The sequence below is a fragment of the Galleria mellonella genome, unplaced genomic scaffold (genome assembly GCF_026898425.1).
Source record: "Galleria mellonella isolate WM207_F2 unplaced genomic scaffold, CSIRO_AGI_GalMel_v1 utg284, whole genome shotgun sequence".
In the NCBI taxonomy this organism is placed as follows: Eukaryota; Metazoa; Arthropoda; class Insecta; order Lepidoptera; family Pyralidae; genus Galleria; species Galleria mellonella.
Window position 1 is genome coordinate 1,560,742 of NW_026442065.1, and position 23,614 is coordinate 1,584,355.

The following is a 23,614-nucleotide window of genomic DNA, read 5'->3' on the forward strand; positions in this document are numbered from 1 at the left end:
AGATATGTCAGTCCATCACTGCCTATCACTCAAAGCCCTATCAGTTCCCTAAACAAGTTCCAAGTACAATTCAAAATTTCTTCCTGTTTAAAAACATACTTTATAAGGTTCTACTATCAATTAAAAATCTATTTAAAAATATTCTAAACACTGCATTACATTTTGGAATCCTGACTATACCTATCGTCAGTTTACATATTCAAAATAGCAGCGTTCTCTTTGCACCTGATCCATTATCATTATTATGTTGAAGTAATAACATTTGAGCAGTAGGATGTTTGAAAAGGAACACTTTTTTAAGTAAATGTAATAATTTTTAATTGCCGTATATAATTCTACAGTCTGTTTTACAATTCTACAAATTTTTTTTTTTTTTTTTTAAATATCATTGTATTCATTTGAATACAATAATATTCTTAAAAACTTTGAATTTTTGAATTTTCAAATCATCTTTATTCCATTTGAGTTATTTACAAGCAATTTTAAATCTTTATTTATTATGAATCTACTGCAAGGCTTGAATGTTGTTATCTGCTGAGAAGAATTATCAAGAAACTTACTCTTTTAAACTTTGTTAACATTCTCTATATTTATTTAAATATGCTATCCAAATTACATGGTTTGTTTGTCATGCAAGTAATTGTTTAGATTGTAATAAACTTTGGTTGATAAATGTATCTTAATAATATTTTCAAATTTAATAAAAGTTAGATCCAAGATATCCTTTGGTATCTTATTATAACACCTAATAATATAATGTCCATTCCCATACAAAACTTATTAACTTTTTCAATGTCGAACCAATGCAAAAGACGTAGCAAAGCCCTATTTACATCATCATAATTTTAAGTCTTTTTGTAAAAATTAAAAATCAAGTGTCGTCTTCAAAAAATAATTTACTGTATTGTACTCAATATAGATACATGGATTTAATATATAAAAGGCCAAAGTTAATTAGGAATACAATTTTTTATTCTCCATTTTTATGACAATTTTATTTATTCTTTATTTGAAATTAAAAAATATAATAAAAAGTTTTTATGCCAGTATTAATTTTTGTTGGAGTTTCCAACATGCTCGCCACACCAGCGGTTTATTAGTGGATAAATTACCAGAACAGTAACATGTGCTACACAATATATAACATATAACAGAAAATGTCTTTACTTCATACTAATACAACTTGCATAAACATAACAGAACCATAAAAATATTACAGTTGATGGTTATATTAGTAAATCCAATATTGTGGGTGATGCCCAATTACATTACAATAAGTATAACAATAACAAATTGTATAAATAACTAAACAATTACAAATAACATATTCTTACTTCTCTTTATCGTTATACATTAAAAAAAGAAGAAAAAGAAAGCAGTTTAAAATGAGCAAATAATAATTAAATCTAGGCATCATTTACTCGTATAGGAAGAATACATATACCAGATAAGGAACGTTTATAAGTTTTACCATTAGGTGTTACAACTTCGAAAGCTCTAACCTTCCCATCTCTACCTGGAAAAACCTTACTTATCCTAGCCATAGGCCAGTGCAAAGGAGGATTTTTTGGGTCCTTGAGTATCACCAACATTCCTACTGTTACATTAGGATAACTCTTTTGCCATTTGGATCTAAACTGCAAAGCATTTAAATAGTACTTATGCCATATTTTCCAAAAACATTGTTTTAAATGTTCACATTGTTTCCAAAAACTTAGTCTATTAATAGGTAAATCTGATACATCATTTTCAGGATAAGCTACAATAGCATTACCAGTCAAGAAATGACCGGGAGTTAGATAACTAAAATCCGTTATATCAGATCTCATAGGTAAAATAGGCCTTGAATTTAAGACACCCTCTATCTGAACTAAAATTGTGTACAATTGCTCATATGTTAACAAAAGCTTTTGTAAAATCCTTTTTAAATGAAATTTGGTACTCTTGACAGCAGCTTCTGCCAGGCCAGCAAAAGTAGGTGAATAACTGGGTATGAAGTGAAATTTCACCCCTTGCTGCGCTGCATACGCTTGTATTCGCGTTTGATGACCCTTGGAAGCTTGGAGCCGGTAAAGTTCAACAAATTGGTTCGCCGCACCCTTGAAAGCACCTCCATTATCAGCGAAAATTTCACTGGGAAGGCCACGTCTCGAAATGAACCTTTTAAAACAGGCGAGAAAGGTTTCGGTGCTCAAATCTGAAGCTAGTTCAAGATGAACCGCCTTAGTTACGAAACAAACAAATACACATATATAACCTTTAGTTTCGATTGCACGTCTGACTCTAGAATTCTTAACTCGAAGTGGACCGGCAAAATCTACGCCAACGGTCTGGAAAGGCCTACAGGCAGTAACACGTTGATATGGTAGCGAACCCATCAGTTGCTTTGCCGCCTCTGCCTTCAATTTAAAGCAAACAAGACATCTATAAGTTATTTTCTTAACTTGTCGCATGCCATTAATCAGCCAGTACCTTTGATTAAGACTCGAAAGGAGCAACTTCGGACCTGCATGAAATAATCTAATATGTTCATTCTGAATTATAAGTTCGGTTATTCTCGATTGCTTCGGTAAAACAATAGGATGTTTCTGATTATAAGATATTTCAGCATTATGAAGCCTTCCACCTACCCTTATTAGACCGTGCTTATCCAGGAAAATATGAAAAGGTTTTAAAATACCCTCTACATCTTTGCTTTCAGTCAACGATTTTATTTCCTTGCTAAAATGGATACTTTGTTCGTGTTTAATAATGTTTTGCGATGACTGTTGCAATTCTTTTGTAGTTAAATAATTACATTTAATCTGATCATTTTTATTTTTAAGATTATGACAAAATCTTAATATGTAGGCTAACACCCTGATCATTTTATTTATATCCGAGTACTTATCTATAAGCTGATAGATATCACTCTTTATTTGTGTTGAGAGGTATACTACCTTAGAGGAATCTACAGCCGCACCAGAATTCTTCAATTCAGGTAAGTCGATAGGTAAGGAAGCCTTGTTTGTAAAATTGTACCTATTGTCTTTTAGAAAGTCTGGTCCGTCCCACCATAGAGAGCAAGATGTTAATTCTTTTGGATCTATACCTCTACTTATTAAATCGGCTGGATTTTCCTTTGTGTTAACATAATTCCATTGAAATTGTACAGTTTTTTCTGTAATCACTTTTACTCGGTTAGCCACATATGCTTGTAAATTAAAAATATCAGTATTCAACCAACCTAAAACAATCTTAGAATCGGTAAAGAGATAAACACTATCAATTGAAAGTTTGAGCTGTAACGTTTCATATGTCCTCCGTAATAGACTTGATAGCAATAAGGCCGCATTCAACTCTAATCGTGGTATCGTTATTGGTTTCGAAAACGAATTAATTCTGGACTTCGCACATAAAAGAAACATGCGCACATTACAATCAGAGTCTACCGTTCTAAGATATACACAGCATCCGTAGCCTATTTTACTTGAGGCATCGGCAAAACCGATCAATTGAACAGCCTTAGAACCTAATGGAATTGGTATATTTCTATTAATATGAATAGGTTCCATTGCCTTGAGACCGTCAATAAAAAACAACCATTCTTCTTTAACATGATCGGAGGGAGAAGCATCCCAACTAATACCTTCAGCCCACAGTTTCTGCATAATAATCTTAGCCTTTACTATAATTGGACACACAAATCCAAGTGGATCATAAAACTTAGCAATACAGCTTAAAATTGACTTTTTTGTTACCGATTTTATATCAATAGTTTCTGGGCATGTGATATTAAACCAATCATTCTTTACATCTAGATTTAAACCTAATACTTTCATGGTATAATTATCCTTTTGCAACTCTAGCTCGTCAAAATGTTGTTTACTAATTGGAACATCAGACAAAATTTCTGGATCATTAGTTGACCATTTATGTGTTTCAAAACTTCCTTTTTGTAGCAAAGACTGTAATTGTTGCTTAGCTTCTTTTATTTCACTAAGATCTGATGACGAATAGAGGATATCATCGACGTAAGTACAGTTTCGCAATATAAATGAAGCTATAGGAAATTCTTGACCAAATAGTTCAGTAAGTTCGAGTAAACAACGAGTTGATAAATAACTTGAACTTTTCATACCGTACGTAACAGTATTTAAACGTATACATTTTATTGCCTCATCAGGATTATTTCGCCAAAGAATATTTTGAAGAGCCCTGTGTTTGGGATTCACCAGAATATTCCTAAACATACGCCTTATATCCGTGGAAAACGTATATTTACCAATTCGGAACAATAAAATTACATCAAAAAGCTCTTTCTGGACTGAAGGCCCATTCAGTAATAAATCGTTTAATGAAACCTTTTTATCCGTCTTCATTGAGGCATCAAAAACGACTCTTGTGCGAGTAGTTTTACTCGATTCATTAATGACCGCATGATGCGGTAAAAAATATACAGCATCTTTGTCAAAATCATAGAAATCAAAATTAATAAAATCGCCATGACCTAGCTCTACATATTCATGAATAAATTTATTATATTCTGACAATAGATTAATATTATTTTGTAAACGCCTTTCCAAACTTAAAAATCGATACCAAGCTAAAACAAAAGAATTGCCCAAGTAATTATGAATTTCATTATCCTCGACTTTAAGAGGTAAATTCACCTGGAATCTATTATCAATCAATTCTACAGAATTCTGAAAGATAGTTTCAGCTAACTCTTGTTCACTTTGATTCTCAGAAAAGGTTTGTGGTATACTCTCAGCTTCCCAAAATAATTTGATATTATCATTGATTTCAGGATCGCATTTAATACATAATAGTGATGTTACCTGTTTTGAAGCTTGCTGATATTCAAGCATTGAACCACCAATAATATATCCAAAACGTGTATTGATAATGCAGGGCGTAATGTCATCTTGACTAGGTAGCGGCCGGTGCAGATTTCGAGACCACGGTCGCTCAGGCTCATTGGGCATTATCACATGGAAAAATATGTCAGCACCCATTAAGAGATTTATTTCAGATGGAACATCAAATTGATCATCTGCCAACACTATATTGGGAGGTAATTTCAATTGCCGAATATCAAGTTTTGTTTGTGGATGCTTGCAGGTAATTTTTTCGACCACATAAAAATTGGCAGTCATATTAAAAGAAGAATTAACAGAGTGTATGTTTAATGGAATACAATATCTTGTATTATTCTGAGCATTGCCTACGCCTATTATATTTGTATTGTTGGGTGTTGGAGTTAAACCCAATTGCTGGATTAACTTGCTCGTAGCGAGGGAGGCTTGTGAACCTGTATCTAAAATCGCCTTCACTATTATCGTCTTTTTATCCTTTGTGAATAATTTCACTTTTACTGTGGGAAGCAAAACATTAGAATCGTGGCCCTTGGATAATAAGGAAACAGGACCTTCGTCACATTCGTCATGATGAACTAGTGAATTGTGTGCCTTTTTACACTGATCGCATTTGAAATGAAATTTGCATTTTCCATTGTGCTTATTCAAACAAATCAGACATAACTTATTATCTTTACAGAATTTATAGCGTTCCACAGAAGTTATTAATTTGAATGTATTACAGGAAAATAATTTATGATTGTTAGACTTACAGTAATGACACGTCACCACTTTCTCACCAGCAGCCGCTACGTTGACTGATAAACCCTTGGCCTTGGTAGATGGCATCGCAGTTGACGGCGCAGCGTTCTCCAATGCAAGTGCCCTCTTCTCAAGATACTCGATGAAGTGCTTGACGCTGTGTTCCTCGGCAATATCTCTTTCCATTTGATACGACCGAGCCGTGTATGTATCTAACTTACGATTAAGAATACAAACAATTATTGGATCCCAAGTTTCAACCTTCACATCTAAATTTTGCAGAGCAGCCAAAGTCTGCTTAAGACTCGCTACAAAATTTCGAATGTTTTCAGGGGTTGATTTGACAAGCGCAGGTAAGTCTAGTAATTGACCAATATGTTCATTTACAATACGATACCTATTGTTATATCTCTCGTCTAATAATTGTCTAGCTTGATCATAGCTACTGGCTGTTAATGGTAAGTTCTTAATAAGATCATACGGTTCGTTTTTTAAATAAGACCTAAGATAATACAACTTCTGAACATTATCTAATGTTAAGTCATTATGAATCAATGAAGTAAACAATGATTGAAACGCTACATATTCAACATAATTACCAGAAAATATGGACATTTGAATCGCGGGTAACTTAGTTTTCGATCGTGCAATAGTATTAACATGACTTTTAGAGTCCTCTACACAAGAAGTCTTACGGCTAATCACTTCATTAAGAACGGTAAGAGTATATAGATATTTATCTTCAACAGCTGCTACGTCCTCGTCATCATCTGGTCGCATTGAAAGAATCCGCATATTAAATCCTTCATATTCACGGAAGGCTGTGAGCAGTCTTTCTTTACGCGTTGTAATGGCCTGTAAGGTACTTTCTTCTAATTCAGACTCGTTGCTAACAAAACTGTGAAGACGAGTAATCGCCCCTTTAACATAGCCTCGCGAGGCGCGTAGTGAAGTTTCACTATCAGTGGCCATTGCACGACGATTGCCACAAAATTAAAATATGTAGATGTTATGGAAAATGTTCAAATGTATTTATTGAATATAATAATCGTAGTTCCCACCTCGTGTCATGAATGAATTTGCCGCTGTTCGATGTATATTTTTCTCGCAGGTCAACTGAGATAATCGTTTGTCGTCGTCTATATAAAACTCTTAATTGACAACTAAAGAAATTGTAGTTACCACTCGGAGAAATATATAATATTTACTTGTAGACTTCAACAAAATTGCAATCGCCTGTCGAACGCACGGAGGAGAATAGATTTCATATATGTTGTATTCTTGAAACAATGGCGCTTCTCGTATCCACGTATATTGAACTGAGATTTTTTGTAATTCGCTGTTTCTTGCCTTACGATGCTCGAAATGGACCAAATTTGTATTGTACTCAATATAGATACATGGATTTAATATATAAAAGGCCAAAGTTAATTAGGAATACAATTTTTTATTCTCCATTTTTATGACAATTTTATTTATTCTTTATTTGAAATTAAAAAATATAATAAAAAGTTTTTATGCCAGTATTAATTTTTGTTGGAGTTTCCAACAGTATGGGGGATTTTTTTTTTAATATAAACTAAAAATAATAATGGGCCAAGAATAGACCCTTAAGGGACACCCATTCGCACAAGAGATCAGTTACATGTAATGCCGTGTAATTTTTTTTTTTTTTTAATATGTTATAATTGAGTTTAAAATATTGTCTTTAATACCACACAAAGCTATTATTTAAGCAATCTATGGAGTTATGCCTATGATAGTGCATGCAGTGCAATATGAAAATAGTTTGTTTATAAGAACATTTATTAATTGTCCATTTAGCACTGTCAGTTTAGCAATGCAGGCGGCGTACGCCATGAGGTGCAATTTCGAGATTCACAGCTTTACCAGTGAGAATTCTATTAAAAAGTGTCTACCATAGGATTAACCTTATACTCGTATGTACCTACCTGCCAAGTATTCAAATTTATTCAGCCGTCAAACGTCATTAAATAAAAAACAACCAAACAGCTTTACTAAGTTTCACATTTATAATATTAGTAGGTTTTTATATTTGGGCAATATTTGACAGTATTTCTGTTATTATAATATTACTGCTTACAAATTGTCTCAGCTATACTATTACAGTTACAAACAAATGGTTTCCCTGTCATAATATTTGTTTGCACAAACCATTATCTACGCAAAATCGAAGTGCGCCGACACAGATTGTCCGCACTACGGCGCAAGTGTGCCTGGCTACAACTAAGAATACACCTTTGGGCTACGATGGCAGCAACATTTTGTTTTTCATATCAAATAAAAAAAAACTCTCTGTGCTTTAATACCGTACATTATGAGGTATAGTACGTTATACTGAGTCTATTTATTTATTTATTCATTAGTAATATATATGAATAACAAATATACTTACACATATTATTTGATATGATTTGCTCAAATCTCTATCATACATTTATTTTATATTGAAAATACATCAAAGCTTCACTTTACATTTGGATACGAGTTAATATATACAAAAAAACTTACGTTTGGGTATATAAGAAAAATATGTTTAAAATACATTATTAGGTATGTGTAAACTCAAATTTCATACTTCAAACATAGCGTTTAGAATAGACTCTAGATATTATATATATCATTAGGCCATAATTTTTGGGAGAGTAATAATAAATGAATACCAGAGTATATTATTATAATATAATATTCTTAGGTATACGAAATAATAATACATAAAATACCTTATAAAAGGAATTGATATCAGAGTAAATATTGATGAGCTTGCTACTATTTACTTAGGTTTGTTTACATTGTGATGTGTGTTTACATATGAAAAGTTTCGATACCGCGAAATGATAAATTACTGATATAATATAGCAAAGGTGGCAAGTATCAAACATAATAACAATATATTTAGAGAACTATGGTAAACCACTGAAAGAAGTGGCGGCGTTGCAGTAGTGCAGGCCGGGCCCGATGCAGGCGGCGTAGGCCATGAGGTGCGGGATGCGGCTCTGCTCGTACAGGCCCGTGAACAGCGCGTGGTGCGGCCCGCGCGCGAACACCGCCACGTCGTCCGCGCCGTGCGTCTCGCTGCTCCGCGGTACTTCTGCATGAGTTCTCCACCGCAAATCGCCTAGCAATAAAGAGTTCCATTATTTGTAAACTCAGAATAAGTATCATTGATTATGTTTATCATACGAACTGGTTACCTCTTTTTCTTTTTTCTTATTTTTTATTAAAATACATATCTATAAGATACTGTGAGAAATGTGTCCTGTAAAATTCTTATGTTATAAAATATATCTTTCCCAGATTTTCATTCAAGGTAACATCAAAAAAGGCAACAAATATTTCCAGAAACGGTTCAGTAGATCGACAGATTACCCTTTACATACAAAAATAGAAATCTTTATGTACAATTCTTATTCATGACAATAAAATGTTTATACAAAAATATTTAACCGTATAGACCGCCTGACCATGAGCGGTTACCGCAACCGTAACGCTGCAATATAATGCATATAAAATGATTAATTCTTATCTCTCCTTTGTCATATTATATGAACTATTCAAAGCTAAATATCTCCTCTTAATAAATAATACAGGTACAAAATTTCTATCTAATTCTATCTGTAATAATATACAGAAAATGTTTACTCAAATACTTCGACGATATATGTGTACTGTATGTACCTGTACTTACAGTCTTAATGTACTCGTAATTATTTAGTATTATTTATATTTTATGAACCCTCGAGATACATCAGTCATGTTACACATATAATTATCATTATCTTACCAAAGTTTTCATCCGCTGTGACATCAACTCGAGCTCCACGCGCGCCAGGTCCATTTGCATATGCGACGGTCATGTACGGTACGCCATCACTGCCCTGCTGATTAGAACGCCCAATGATACTGCTTCCCCGTGGTGAATACCCGTTAATGGTCATGACGTGGGCATGATCAGCGGTAACTACTACGAGGGAGTCGTCCTCGGAGAGCATCTCGGTGGCGCGCTGCACCGCCGCGTGCAGCTGGATCGTCTCGTCGAGCGCCAGGTGCGCGTAGTTGTCGTGGTGTCCGTGGTCAATGCGGCCGCTCTCCACGAACAAGAAGAAACCCTTTTCGTTACGACTTAGAGATCTTATTGCAATTTCAGTTAACTCGGTGAGTGTTGGCTCCGTAGTAGTGTCTGCTTCTAAATGATATTGCATGTGAGAACCTTCAAAGAGGCCTAAAAGATATTCTGGCAGTGACTCAGATATGTTCATCAATTGCTCTCTATTCCATACATAGTTGTAACTGACATTTTGTGATGCTCTTAGTGATTGCCACTCCTCAATAAGATTACGTTCATCCGTTCTTCTACCTCTCGTATTTTCCTCATCTCGTATTGTATTTGGTAAAAATTCACGCCTTCCACCACCTAAGATTACCTATACATATAAAAATATATTTACATTAAAAATAATAATCGTGTATATTTTTCGTCACTTGTCCATAGTCAAGCCATACCTTAGTCGCACGCTATATCATTAGTTATCTATTAATAATAATTATATACACACACGCACACGCATACGCACACGCACACACACACGCGCACACACGCACACACACACACACACATATATATATATATATATAATCTAATACAACATGTAGAACATGTATCTTGCTGACTTCACTTAGTTATTGTTTTAAGAAATAATTCGTTTCTGTATTATAAATTTTAATAGTAGCACGTTAATAATAAGAAACCGAATTGTAATTTACCTTAAATTGGTTCCCTGGATACATATGTATAAGCTGGTGAGCGATATCACGACAGAGTAATGGATCCTGTCTATCTTGTACAATGCTATTGTCATTTTCCCAATTTCTATCAGCCACTTTAGCGTACGCACCGGCCGGGGATGCGTGCGTGATACGCGTCGTTGTCACAATACCTGTATAATAAACAATTATATTGTAGACACACCACTTATGGGTAACAGTTAAGTTTAATAAGTGCCTAAGGTGCAGTGCGGCCACATACCAACATCGCGGCCGTCCTGCAGCGCCCACTCGGCGATGGAGGCGACATGGGTGCTGTTGTCGAGCGACGCGACGCAGTCCCGGCGCGGCACCGCCGCCGTCACGCCGATCGTGCCGTAGTTGCCCTTTACGCCGCACAGGTACGCGGTCGCCGTGCACGCCGAGTCCGGTATTTGTTGATTTACACAGTACGTCTGAAATATTGTAATTGATGAATAAAAATTCAAGCCACACGGATCTTACAAATTGGCATGAACTATCGCAATCGGCGGAAATCGCCTAAACAACTAAATTAAGCCAACATAGCGGAGATATTAAAAGAATGTAAAGAATCCCTAGTAAGAAATTATTGTTACGATTTAAATGTATTCCTGTTTCAGTTAGAAAGCTAATAATGTTCGTATTTAAGACATAGAAAGAGTTCTTAGTACCTATAATATTTGACCAGAGTAATATATATGTCCACACGAAATATTTATCAATTCCCATTATTACGTAAACAAACTTAAAAATCCATGTTCCCGTTAATAGTTTCATTCAACTTGTAAACTTAATCTTATAATTGTTTGAACTGTTTATTCTCAAATACGAGTTCCTTGCAAAAAAAAAGTAATCCTGTCGTTCGATGTCATCATTTATATTATATAACTATATCTACCTTCGATAAACCAACAGATGGGAACGCTTCGAAAGATAGTTGAGATTCCTCGCCAGTGCGACCTTCCCTTTGTCCTAGCAAGGTCCGTGCGGCCGCCAACGTCGGAACCGACATGCCGTCACCCAGGAACATAACTATATTGCGTGCCTTGCCCTCGATTTTGTTTAATTGAAGACGAGACTTGATCCCAGCCTGAGCCTCATCTACCCAGTATCGAGCAGACTGCTCTGCAGGGTTTCTGGCTGCCGCATCGTGTTGCGACAGTGGCAACAAATCCGGGTGTCGTGTATCAGCGGCACTGGCGACAGCCGCCAACACTGTTGTGATCAACACCAACGGTGACAACAGCATATTGACAATAAACTGTGTCAATGTAACTGCCTGCATACACCTAATATCACTTTTATTCTCTCTATTATCAATACCCTCTAATCATAATTAATGTAATCGCTGTATTTAAAATAGATAAAAGGTAATACCGTGATTTTGTATTTATTTATTATTGTGTAATTACTGCAGATTTATTTACTTTTTTTTTATTATTATTTACCAGTAACGGGAGGACTAAACCTTACTAATATTACAATGAAAAAGTTAATTCATAATCATCAAAGTTAATGTGATATTTTGGTACCTTGACACACAGTATTGAGGACATAAAGAACGTAAACTACTATTTTCACTCAACATATTCTCAAAGTCACTCAATGTCACATTAATACATATATATACATACAAACTTGGATAACAAATAGAGAGAAATCTGGAGCGCCGGCTATATCGGGATACATATTTAAGCATACACCTCGACTGAATGGCAAGAGAGGAGGAGGAGTGGGCTTTTATATACGACGGGACCTTCGTGTACGGGTGCATTCGCATCCACTGTTGAAATTGGAACAGATGTGGCTGGAGGTCTCTTCACCCGGTGGGATACGAATCGCCATAGGAACTATATACAGAACTGAGGCGACGTCGGTATTGGACGCAGTGGATGCACTGAGCGTATATGTAAAAATAGAAGGAGCGCAAGGGGAAGATGTACAGTCAAAAATGAAAAATCAACAGAGGGACGCCTCAAGGCTCTATCATCAGTCCGTTATTGTTCATATTGTACACTGTAGATTTGCACAAACAAGTGGAAAGCTGTAAGCTACACTTATATGCTGATGACACACAGTTGTACTTCTAATTTTTTTTTTTTTTGCAAGTGACATCGACAAGGCCATTGAACTAATTAACAAGGACCTTGATAAATTATTTAAGTGGGCGGCGTGTAACAAACAATCTGATTTTGAATCCTAAGAAATCGCAATATATAGTGCTGGGTCCCCGACACCAGTGTGACTTGGTGATAAAACACAATCCTAATATTGTAACAGATAGCCAACCAGTGGAAAGAGTGAGTATTGTAAAGAATCTTGGGCTCATGATGGATAGCGCTTTGCGATACGAGGAACATGTAAACATGAAAATATTTTTTTTTTGTACATTAACTGAAAGTGCTTTATGGGTTGAGGGATTGCCTATCAGAAAAAATAAGAGTGACACTTGTAGAAACACTGGTTTTGTCACAATTCAACTACTGTGACACAGTGTATGGGCCTAGACTTCTAGCGCGAACCGCTCACTCCGTGCAACGGGTTCAAAACGCATGCGCACGTTTCTGCTACAATATTCCGAGGCGAACACGAATAACTCCTATTTTAAATAAAAAAGGAATATTGAAAATGAACCTAAGGAGACATCTACATCTTGCATGCCTGGTGTATAAAGTGATACAAAAAAAGAAACCAGAGTATCTATGTAACAAACTCACCTGTATGAGAGATTTACATCCCCTTAATACACGTAACGAGAGTGGCAGCGGGTTACCATTACCTATACATAGGGAGTCGGCAAACAGAGGAAGCTTTAAGTTCCCCGCTGCTAAAATTTGGAACAATCTGCCTCCGCCTCTCCGCGAGGAAATGTCCCAGCTCTGTTTCAAATATAGACTAAAACGAATACTATTGGAGAAACAAAATAAAGGAGAACATAACTATCGGTAGTATCTGATCCTCAATATGATATTTTACTTATGTGTGTATGTATATGTATGAATGTATATGGATAAATGTATGTGTGTGTGCATATATATATATATATATATATATATGTGTGTGTGTGTGTGTGTGTGTGTGTGTGTGTCCGTATGTGTCAAATATATGCACAAATGAAAACTACTTTGCTATTTTTTTTTTATCTATTAGTATATTTGAGAAATAATTCTTGTAAGAAACAATTTACTGTGGTACTCTGCATTTTGGTTATGTTTTGTTAAGAGAGGGATTGCCAGCGCTGTGCAGCTGTTCACATTGCGCTGGGACACTCACAGCATCAGCTGAGCCGGTTCCTTTTGCCTAGTAGGGGACACTTCTTGTATATGTATTTTCTATATTTTATATTGTAATTGTATGTTTACTGGCAATAAATGTTTCTATTCTATTCATATGCTATATATATATCTACGTCATTACATAGAGTGACCCCTTCGCGAGATGTAGTGACGATCTTAAAAGAATTGCAGAGAATCACTGAATGCAAATTATACAGGCTAATGATGGATAAGTTTGTCAATCATTTAGCATTAGCATAGCATTCAACTGCGCTAACAACAAATACCAACCATTCTGACTTGAAGTACCTCGACCTCGGAACGTAAAGGAGGCGGTGTTCTACGCACACCACCTCCTTTACGCTCCTCTTTTTCCTACGTTTTCTTCTGGCCTGTGTGTGCGTACTGGAAGGGATCGCAAATGATCCAAAGTATGTAGAGTCACATAGAGACTTTTTGTAGAAATATGAGGAAGATCGATGTTCAACAGTGAACGATGGATTAGTTGTAATAATAATGATTACAATATCAGTTATAAATAGATTGAATATACTGGAAAAAAAATTAAAGAAATCAGATATGATACTATCATTGTAGTTAATAAATAGAATGATAGTATATTATTTACACCCCTTAAATTAACATAACTTTAAACATAATAATAATTGTTGTTCCGCATGGCGTCATCTTATCTCCTCTACTTTTTGCAGTTTTTTTTTATCTGTATCTACTCATGAATAAATAGGGCGGACGTCTGTACTTTATAATAAGATTTGTGAAACCTACATTCTAGCAAATATTATCAATATACATATCTATCTATCTATCAGCTTCATACAAGTGGAGCCTTTAAATGGATAAACGGGTTCTTATGCAATTTTAGGATTCTGTACCAAAATGATACAACTTGTCTTAATTAATCAGATTTAATTTGTACCAGAAAACTATTTAAAATTCTTATAAAAGCTACATTACATTATGTTTGTTACGATTGCTATATTATATATGCATTAGATATTGTACGTTTGGTTAGCTTTTTTTTTTATTTCATATACATATGTATATTTCCAAAATATTTTTATAATTATAGTTTTACCAAAATTTTTTAATTTTACTAATTTCAGCAATTTAATTGCTAAAACATTTATATGTTATTTTATAAATGCTAACGTTGTAAAATATGGACTCCAATAATGAAGTAAAATTAAGTAATCTCATAACAATAAATAGATATACATTATTTACAAAAATAATGCCTAATACGATTTAACTACCAATACAAAATAAGAACAGTAACAATAGTATATTGTAACTGCTTCTATCGTGTTCGGAGGTGCTCGGCCATCTCGGATCGTTCCAGTGCAATCTTAAAGAACAATTGACCTTCATTATCATGTTCATGAGATCGTTGACGTCTTCAATTTAAACTAGCTATACAGTCTACATATATATTTTACTACCTACTATAAAATGAGAATTACGTCCTAATTTTTTGTTTACAAATACTTCATAACAATATATAAGGAAAATATCATAAAATTACATCATCGATGCAAATTCAGAGCATTTAACATATACAACAGGGTAACTATTAAAAATATAGAGCTGTAGGATGCGTGCGTGGCGGCGTTGCAGTAGTGCAGGCCGGGCCCGATGCAGGCGGCGTAGGCCATGAGGTGCGGGATGCGGCTCTGCTCGTACAGGCCCGTGAACAGCGCGTGGTGCGGCCCGCGCGCGAACACCGCCACGTCGTCGCCGCCGTGCGTCTCGTCCTCCAGCGGCACCTCCGCGTGCGTACGCCACCGCAAACTACCTGCAAACCAAACATTCATATCATAAGTACTGATTCATTCAATTCATGAGTATATTTATTTTTCACATATATGTATGGTGTGGACCTATTAACTTTACTCTCTTATTACAAGAGGTATATATACGTACTGAAATTTCGTTATGAAATTAATTCAGCTTGTTTGTCATACTGAGTTACATAAAAATTAATCTGTTATTTCCCACACTTAGAAGATTGTGATTTATTACTTTTTTTTTTTTTTTTTAATACCATTTACTTATTAATATACTATAATGATATTTTGGCAATGGAGCCGGAATAGTAACCGCATTCCGATTCGAGTACTATTTATCTGAATCGAATTTGACTATACTATCGTAGAAACTGATAAACAGTGTGATAATGAAGTCATTTGAAGGTAGGATTTTTTTTTTAATATTTAATACATGAATATAATGATAAATTCAAGCTGGTTATTAAATGATTTTTTATTTAATATGAAATAACATCTTACCGAAATTTTCTTCTGTAGTAACGTCAACACGAGCTCCATTGTCATGTGGTCGTGCACCAGGTCCATTGGTGTACGAGACTGTCATGTACGGTATACCATCGTCTCCTACTTCATTAGAACGCCCAATTATGCTATTGCCACGTGGTGAGTAGCCATTGATGGCCATGACGTGTGAATGATCAGAGGTAACTACTATCAAGGAATCTTCCTCGGAGAGCATCTCGGTGGCGCGTTGCACCGCCGCGTGCAGCTGGATCGTCTCGTCGAGCGCCAGGTGCGCGTAGTTGTCGTGGTGTCCGTGGTCAATGCGGCCGCTCTCCACGAACAAGAAGAAACCCTTTTCATTGCGGCTGAGGGATCGTATGGCAATTTCAGTAAGCTCAGTGAGGCTCGGCTCTGTAACATTATTCGCCTCCAAATGGTACTGCATGTGGTCACCCTCAAAGAGCCCCAGGAGATAATCTGGTGGTGATTGTGATAAATTCATTAATTGTTCCCTATTCCACACGTACTTAAAGTCAACATTTTGCGACTCTTTAGAAGCTTGCCACTCTTCGATTAGGTTGAGACCATCTGTTCTGAGGCCTTGAGTGCCCTCTTCATCAAATGTCGTATTTGGTAAAAATTCACGCCTTCCACCACCTAAAATGACCTGCAAGTAATACATATAGTTAAAAAATCGTTTAAATTTTTTTTTTTTTTTTTTTTTTTTAATAGATGTAATACTCAGGTGTAATAAATAGTTTACCTTAAACTGATTGCCTGGATACGAATGTACCAGTTGATGTGCAATATCACGACATAGTAATGGATCTTGTCCATCTAATAACACTTCCAAATCATTTTCCCAATTGCGATTGGCTATCTTGGCATAAGCGCCGGCCGGTGACGCGTGCGTAATACGTGTTGTAGTCACAATACCTGCATAGAAAATATTTACACTAAAACACAACTTATCTCTGAAAGAGATCTCTTTCAGACAACCTAAGTGGCACAGGAAGTAGTGAGTAGACAGCACTAGTGCAATACAGAAATAATTTTGAATTATCAAGTTCATGAGATGTATTTAGGTAATATTAAAACAATTCAAACAATGAAGCAGTTTGATGAGGAGTTGATTGTGCAGTGCAGCCACATACCGACGTCGCGGCCGTCCTGCAGCGCCCACTCGGCGATGGAGGCGACATGGGTGCTGTTGTCGAGCGACGCGACGCAGTCCCGGCGCGGCACCGCCGCCGTCAGTCCGATCATACCGTAGTTGTTCTTCACGCCGCACAGGTACGCGGTCGCCGTGCACGCCGAGTCTGCTATTTGATGGTTCACACAGTACGTCTGAAATATAAAATATTGTATCTGAAACATTCATTCCTTTCCCGTGGGTGTATTAAGAGGCGACTAAAAGAACTTACACCAGCAACGATCATTGTAAAATATCACTAAATCCTTACTGCAGTTGCCAACCTGCCTACCAAGAGTAGTAACTTCTGGACTACTGGAAAACTTACCTTATGGAGGATGCCTATGTTTAGCAGTAGACAGTTAATGGCTGGTACGATGATAATAATGATAACGATGTGACTAACTCATGAGCTCGTATCGGAAAATCAAAAAATAAATACTGATAAAGTAACAGGTATTTCCAATAATTCTTTACCAGTAGGCACGAAGATGTGGCTTACATGATGGTAAGCGATGGTTGCCCATGGACACCCGCAACAACAGAGGAAAGCAGGTGTGCTGCCTGACTTTTAAAAAAGAATATGCTCTTTTCTTGGAAGTAACGATGATAATATAGTATGTATGATGTCAATTACCTTAGCTAATCCTACAGTGGGGAATTCTTCGAAAGACAATTGTGATTCCTCGCCAGTGCGGCCCCGATTCTGTCCCAGCAGCGTCCGCGCGGCCGCCAGCGTCGGAACCGACATTCCGTCACCTAGGAACATGACCACGTTCCGCGCCACGCCGTCGCTCTTGTCGTGTTTGACGCGAGCCCGGATCCCGGCCTGCGCCTCCTCCACCCAGTACTGGGCGGTGCGCTCGGCGGGGTTGATAGCGGCGGCCGCGCGAGCCGACAGTGGCGGCGGGTCCGGGTGACGGCGGCTCGAGACGCTCGCCCAGCACGACACAAGTGTTATTAACACTAACGGTGGCAGCCGCATACTAGCTGAAACATATGATTCAATGGCTGTCGTATTGGTAATAGCAAGTTTTTATTCTCTTCGCCATTATCTAATCTTATGAAAATATGAATAATAATTATTAATTTCTTATGATTAGATAATATCATAACGTTAATTTATTCATTATGGGATTAGACTGTCGTCAATTAGTTATCATCAAAGATTCCTGATATCATTCTAATATGGATAATATTTCTGAGATATATTTTAAAGTAGTAAAGTTGGATTTACAACAAAATATGTGAGTGGATAAAATTACTATTTTAACAATCAGCCATCGTGGCTGTAACGCGTCCACGAGGCCACGTTCCTCTTGGAGGTTCTCGTCTACGATCACAACCAAATCACTAATATGTAAGTTACGATCTCTTCGACCATTCAGACGAGGCTGCATTGTAGGTGATATTTCTTTCACTCACCGATTCCAAAAATGATCAACCAGTTGTAGCGCCTTCTTCCAATCTGCTCTTCAGACTAATTCGCTGTTTTCTAGCACTCTGGCTGTCTGATCTGATTGAATGACGAACCGATCAAAAGAGAAACGTTGTTAAAATTTCTTCGCTATCGGATTCAACCGAGACATAAGTGAGAACTCAAGAGTTAACAATTGCTTCGGAGTCGGTCAACAACGTAAGTAGTACCTACTCTTTAGGTGGCCTTTCATGTAGTGTAGCTTTTAATAGAACTTTCACGCAGCAGAAAAGCCTCTAGGAACAAAATTGCGTTCGATATTATAAGCCGTATGTTGATGTATTAATGTAATTAAACAATAGGTTTAAATGAAAATAACTATAATAAAGAAAACTACAGAAGTCAGACTACGAAAGCGACAAAAGTAAAGTAAGAATTGTAAAAGTATTAAAATATAATAAAAGTAAAATCTATAAAAGAACTAAGAAGTGCAACACCGAGATAATCCTCCCCATAGCTCGCTAAATAACTTTAAGCTTTTGCATACCGGCGACCATGTGGGACTATATTTCAGTTCTGTAAGTCATCACTAACAACACATACTGGTTATTTTATATTACCTAAGTGTAAAAATAACAAAAATAGAAAGAATTGAAGTAGTTAAATTTCTTGGTGTACATATTGATTCACACTTAAAATGGAAGTACGAGATGAACAGTATAGAAAAAACAATAAGTTCGGCCTGTTATGATATCAGAAGTCTGAGGGATGAAATTAGCATTGAACAACTGAAACTGGTACATCATGCGCTAACCGAATCAAAACTAGGAGGGGAGGGGAGCGTAGGGGAGTGGAGTGGAGTGGAGTGGAGTGGAGTGGAGTGGAGTGGAGTGGAGTGGAGTGGAGTGGAGTGGAGTGGAGTGGAGTGGAGTGGAGTGGAGTGGAGTGGAGTGGAGTGGAGTGGAGTGGAGTGGAGTGGAGTGGAGTGGAGTGGAGTGGAGTGGAGTGGGTGGGTGGGTGGGTGGGTGGGTGGGTGGAGTGGAGTGGAGTGGGTGGATTGGGTGGGTGGGTGGGTGGGTGGGTGGGTGGGTGGGTGGGTGGGTGGGTGGGTGGGTGGGTGGGTGGGTGGGTGGGTGGGTGGGTGGGTGGGTGGGTGGGTGGGTGGGTGGGTGGGTGGGTGGGTGGGTGGGTGGGTGGGTGGGTGGGTGGGTGGGTGGGTGGGTGTGTGGGTGTGTGTGGTGGGTGGGTGGGTGGGTGGGTGGGTGGGTGGGTGGGTGGGTGGGTGGGTGGGTGGGTGGGTGGGTGGGTGGGTGGGTGGGTGGGTGGGTGGGTGGGTGGGTGGGTGGGTGGGTGGGTGGGTGGGTGGGTGGGTGGGTGGGTGGAGTGGGTGAGTGCAGTGCAGTGCAGTGGGTGGGTGGGTGGGTGGGTGGGTGGGTGGGTGGGTGGGTGGGTGGGTGGGTGGGTGGGTGGAGTGGGTGGAGTGGAGTGGGTGGGTGGGTGGGTGGGTGGGTGGGTGGAGTGGGTGGGTGGTTAGGTGGGTGGGTGGGTGGGTGGGTGTTAGGTGGGTGGGTGGGTGGGTGGGTGGGTGGAGTGGGTAGGTGGGTGGGTGGGTGGGTGGGTGGGTGGGTGGAGTGGGTGGGTGGGTGGGTGGGGAGGAGTGTAGGGGTGGGGAGGAGTGGGGAGGGGAGGGGAGGGGAGGGGAGGGGAGGGGAGTGGAGTGGAGTGGAGTGGAGTGGAGTGGAGCGGAGCGGAGTGGAGTAGAAAAAAAAAAAAAAATAAATAAATAAATAGCACGACCGAATTGCGGTTCTTGCGTATATTTAAAGAACACTACTAAGATTAATAACAACACCGATCACTAGATGTCGCTACAAGCAGGTTAGAAGGCGCTATAGTTACTCCTCGTGGCACAATAATAAATCAATCTGAACAAGCAAGACCTCCAGTTTAGGTTAGGTTAGGTTAGTTTAGGTTAGGTTAGGTTAGGTTAGGTTAGGTTAGGTTAGGTTAGGTTAGGTTAGGTTAGGTTAGGTTAGGTTAGGTTAGGTTAGGTTAGGTTAGGTTAGGTTAGGTTAGGTTAGGTTAGGTTAGGTTAGGTTAGGTTAGGTTAGGTTAGGTTAGGTTAGGTTAGGTTAGGTTAGGTTAGGTTAGGTTAGGTTAGGTGAGGGTAGGTTAGGTTAGGTTAGGTTAGGTTAGGTTAGGTTAGGTTAGGTTAGGTTAGGTTAGGTTAGGTTAGGTTAGGTTAGGTTAGGTTAGGTTAGGTTAGGTTAGGTTAGGGTTAGGTTAGGTTAGGTTAGGTTGGGGTGCTGGGTCGGAAAACCTCCAAGAGTGCCCTGGCTCATTGTACGGTCACTTGTCCTGGTGCGGATACGTCCGGCGGGAACGGTGGCTGACAATGGCTGGGGCCTGGTGCATCCTGGGCAACGGCGGTAAGTGACTTCTCGCTATTTAGAGATCTCACTTACCGACGGCTAATCTTCCGACGCCGCGGGTGGGACGAGTTCGTGACGCACTATTTGTGTTGCGGATTTGCCTGACTCGCTCTTCGTTTTGTTTCGTCTTTTTTTGTTATTCTTCGTTTTTGTTTTGTTTGTTTTATTTTTGTTTTGATCTTTACTGTCGTCTTTTCTATCTTCTGTTTTCTTTCTGTCGTTTTGTTTTTTCTATCATTTTTCGTTTTCAATTTCCTTTCGCCTTTCACGGGACCTCCCCCGTTAAAAAAGGAAAACATGAGAATGGCCAGTCGCAAAACTGAATTCCCCAGGGCGGTACCGTCGGGAGACGGAGAATCCGCCACCACCGCACCGGTTCAGCCGGGGGTGGTCAGCCCCGTGTATCTGGGGGGGGCAACGGAAGGCCTGAGGGGAGTAGGAGAAGATGTTGTTGTGAGAGGAGAGATAGTGAAGGAGGTGGGACTGGAGACCAAAGTGGTCCCGGTAAGAGCTCGCCGGAGTATGGAGATCGATCCGGCTATGGACGATGAATTGTCCATGCTTGCCCGCGAGATCGACAGCTCACTTTCGCGGTCGACTTCGTGTGCAAGTATGTTATTCAGTGAGGATGAGGACTTTTTGGAGCGTCCTCGCTCCAGGCGCAAAAGGCGCCATTCGAGAAGTGATGAGGAGTCGTCAGTTGTCGAAAGCGACTCACAAACCTCGGCTAAGAGGAAGGGAAAGGCTGGGAAGGCAAAAGCCCCCAGCAGCGCAGAGCAGTTCCGTGTCGCTCTGTACGAAGGAGGAAACACCGTTCCGCCCAAGGCTATTTCACCTAAGGCCACGGGCCGATATGCAGGACTGTCGCAGGCGAGGGCCGACCTTGCCGAATATGTCGATAGAGAAATGGAGAAAGAGGCCGCAGAGGCCGTTGCCGGCACTTCGAAACCAGTGACTCGCCATTACAACATATTCCCCGTGGAGGAAATTAAGCGAGCAGACGTCGTCGGAGCCGAAATGGATGAATGTGCCAGAAACGTTTTGGAGGCCGTCAAAAAATCTGGCCACTTGAAGGGTACGATTATAAAGACGATCAAAGAGAATATAACGACCATCCGCAGAAACACGGAGTGGTTCGTTGACCGGACGAACACGGCCGAATGCGCTGATCTGCGCAAAGACAACGCCCAGTTGGAGGCTGAATTGAAGGAGCGGCAAATTATGTTGACCGGCATCCGCGAGGAGTCGGTCAGAAGCGCCGTCGAGATGAGGGCCCTTCGCAAGGCAGTCGCTAACGCCCCAAACGCGAAAGAGGTGCTCGAGCTTAGAGCCGAGAGGGAAAACCTTGAGCGTCAGGTTCAGTCATATGTCGACGAGACCATAGACCTGAAGAGGAGATTGCTGGAGCAGAGCGTTGAGCTCCGCAAGCTTAAAAACCAGCTACAAGAGCTGCAAGCCTCGTCAGTGCCGCAGCGTGCGCCTGGTGAGGCTACCAAGGACAAGACATGTGCTGCACCGGCCCCTATACAGCCGGTCGCGGCTTCTCCAGATGAGAGCCTGGAGGCGAGAATTGTACGGCAGATCGGAGACATGTTTAATGTCCGACTTGCCGCAATTGAGGAACGGCTCGCACAACCCGGCAAGAGGAAGCCGGCACGCAATGCGAAAGCCGCAAGGAGTGCCTCGCAATCCGCTCCGCGAGCACCGAAGGCACCAACCCAGAGTAGGGACCGGGCAACTCAACCGGTTCCAGCTGGCGATCCGGGCACGAGTCGCGCCCCGCCGCCGTCCGCTAGTACAACAACGGAGCAGTGGACGACGGTCGTTCGGCGCGGCAAGCGTCGGAAGAAGACCCCAGCGAAGGAGGCCCCCGCCAGTCAGGCGGCACAAGGGAAGACGGCGCCTGCCACGGCACCGGCGCCGAAGCCAAAGAAGAAGAGGAAGAGAAGATTCCGTCTTCCGCGCTCGCAGGCAGTCGTTATCACTCTGCAGCCCGGCGCGGAAGAAAAGGGTATAACCTATGCGACAGTGTTCCGAGAGGCCCACAGCAAGCTCTCACCGACCGAACTCGGAATCACCGATGCCAGGTTCAGATTAGGCGCCACAGGGTCGCGTATACTGGAGGTGCCAGGCGCCGATTCAGGCGTCAAAGCAGACCTGCTGGCCAATAAGCTGGCAGAGATCCTGCCGGAGGGGCCGTCAAGATTTCCAGGCCGATCAAGTCGGCTGAACTGCGAATAAGGAATCTTGACGACTCGGCTACACCTGCCGAGGTCATTGCCGCGGTTGCGCGGGAAGGTGGTTGCGACGAGGCCCTCATCAAGACGGGGGAGATCCGTCGCGCTCCCTCGGGAGTCGGCTCCATATGGGTTCGCTGCCCAGTAAGTGCTGCCAAGGCCCTGTCCAAAGCCGGCCGGGTAAAAGTGGGCTGGGTAATGGCTCGGGTTCAGACATTAGAACCGAGGCCCATGCGGTGCTACCGCTGCTTGCTCTCTGGGCACGTAGCGCAGTGGTGCACCGCCAGTGTGGACACCAGCGGGGGCGTGTTGTGCTTCCGCTGCGGAAAAGCGGGCCATAAATCCGCTCAGTGTACTGCGCAGT

General features: G+C 40.0%; 4 protein-coding genes across 5 annotated transcripts; 1 reads left to right on the forward strand and 3 right to left on the reverse strand.

The window, feature by feature from the left end:
• Window positions 1-1,406: 1,406 nt before the first annotated feature.
• LOC128200842 (uncharacterized) lies at window positions 1,407-7,480 on the reverse strand. Its single transcript, XM_052895548.1, has 3 exons — window positions 2,940-7,480; window positions 2,681-2,804; window positions 1,407-2,506 (listed from the first exon to the last, which is right to left on the reverse strand). The coding sequence occupies exons 1-3, from the start codon at window positions 6,570-6,572 to the stop codon at window positions 1,407-1,409; spliced, it is 4,857 nt and encodes a 1,618-aa protein (XP_052751508.1). The 5' UTR covers window positions 6,573-7,480.
• An 871-nt stretch (window positions 7,481-8,351) lies between these two features.
• LOC113518732 (membrane-bound alkaline phosphatase-like) lies at window positions 8,352-11,662 on the reverse strand. The gene is made up of 5 exons (XM_052895551.1): window positions 11,305-11,662; window positions 10,648-10,840; window positions 10,386-10,558; window positions 9,406-10,045; window positions 8,352-8,739 (listed from the first exon to the last, which is right to left on the reverse strand). The coding sequence occupies exons 1-5, from the start codon at window positions 11,653-11,655 to the stop codon at window positions 8,525-8,527; spliced, it is 1,572 nt and encodes a 523-aa protein (XP_052751511.1). The 5' UTR covers window positions 11,656-11,662; the 3' UTR covers window positions 8,352-8,524.
• A 3,489-nt stretch (window positions 11,663-15,151) lies between these two features.
• Window positions 15,152-18,180, reverse strand: LOC113518731 (membrane-bound alkaline phosphatase-like). Of its 2 annotated transcripts, XM_026903697.3 has the most exons (5): window positions 17,802-18,176; window positions 17,127-17,319; window positions 16,736-16,908; window positions 15,988-16,639; window positions 15,152-15,494 (listed from the first exon to the last, which is right to left on the reverse strand). In XM_026903697.3, the coding sequence occupies exons 1-5, from the start codon at window positions 18,147-18,149 to the stop codon at window positions 15,226-15,228; spliced, it is 1,635 nt and encodes a 544-aa protein (XP_026759498.3). In that variant the 5' UTR covers window positions 18,150-18,176; the 3' UTR covers window positions 15,152-15,225. The 2 variants fall into 2 exon arrangements, with proteins under 2 accessions (XP_026759498.3, XP_052751510.1); XM_052895550.1 differs by having other exon boundaries at window positions 15,988-16,908; window positions 17,802-18,180.
• Window positions 18,181-21,316: 3,136 nt separating this feature from the next.
• Window positions 21,317-23,602, forward strand: LOC128200843 (uncharacterized; the record flags this gene model as incomplete). The annotated part of the gene is made up of 2 exons (XM_052895549.1): window positions 21,317-23,234; window positions 23,312-23,602. Coding segments are annotated over exons 1-2 (2,209 nt in total), but the record flags the coding sequence as incomplete, so codon positions are not given.
• Window positions 23,603-23,614: the final 12 nt, after the last annotated feature.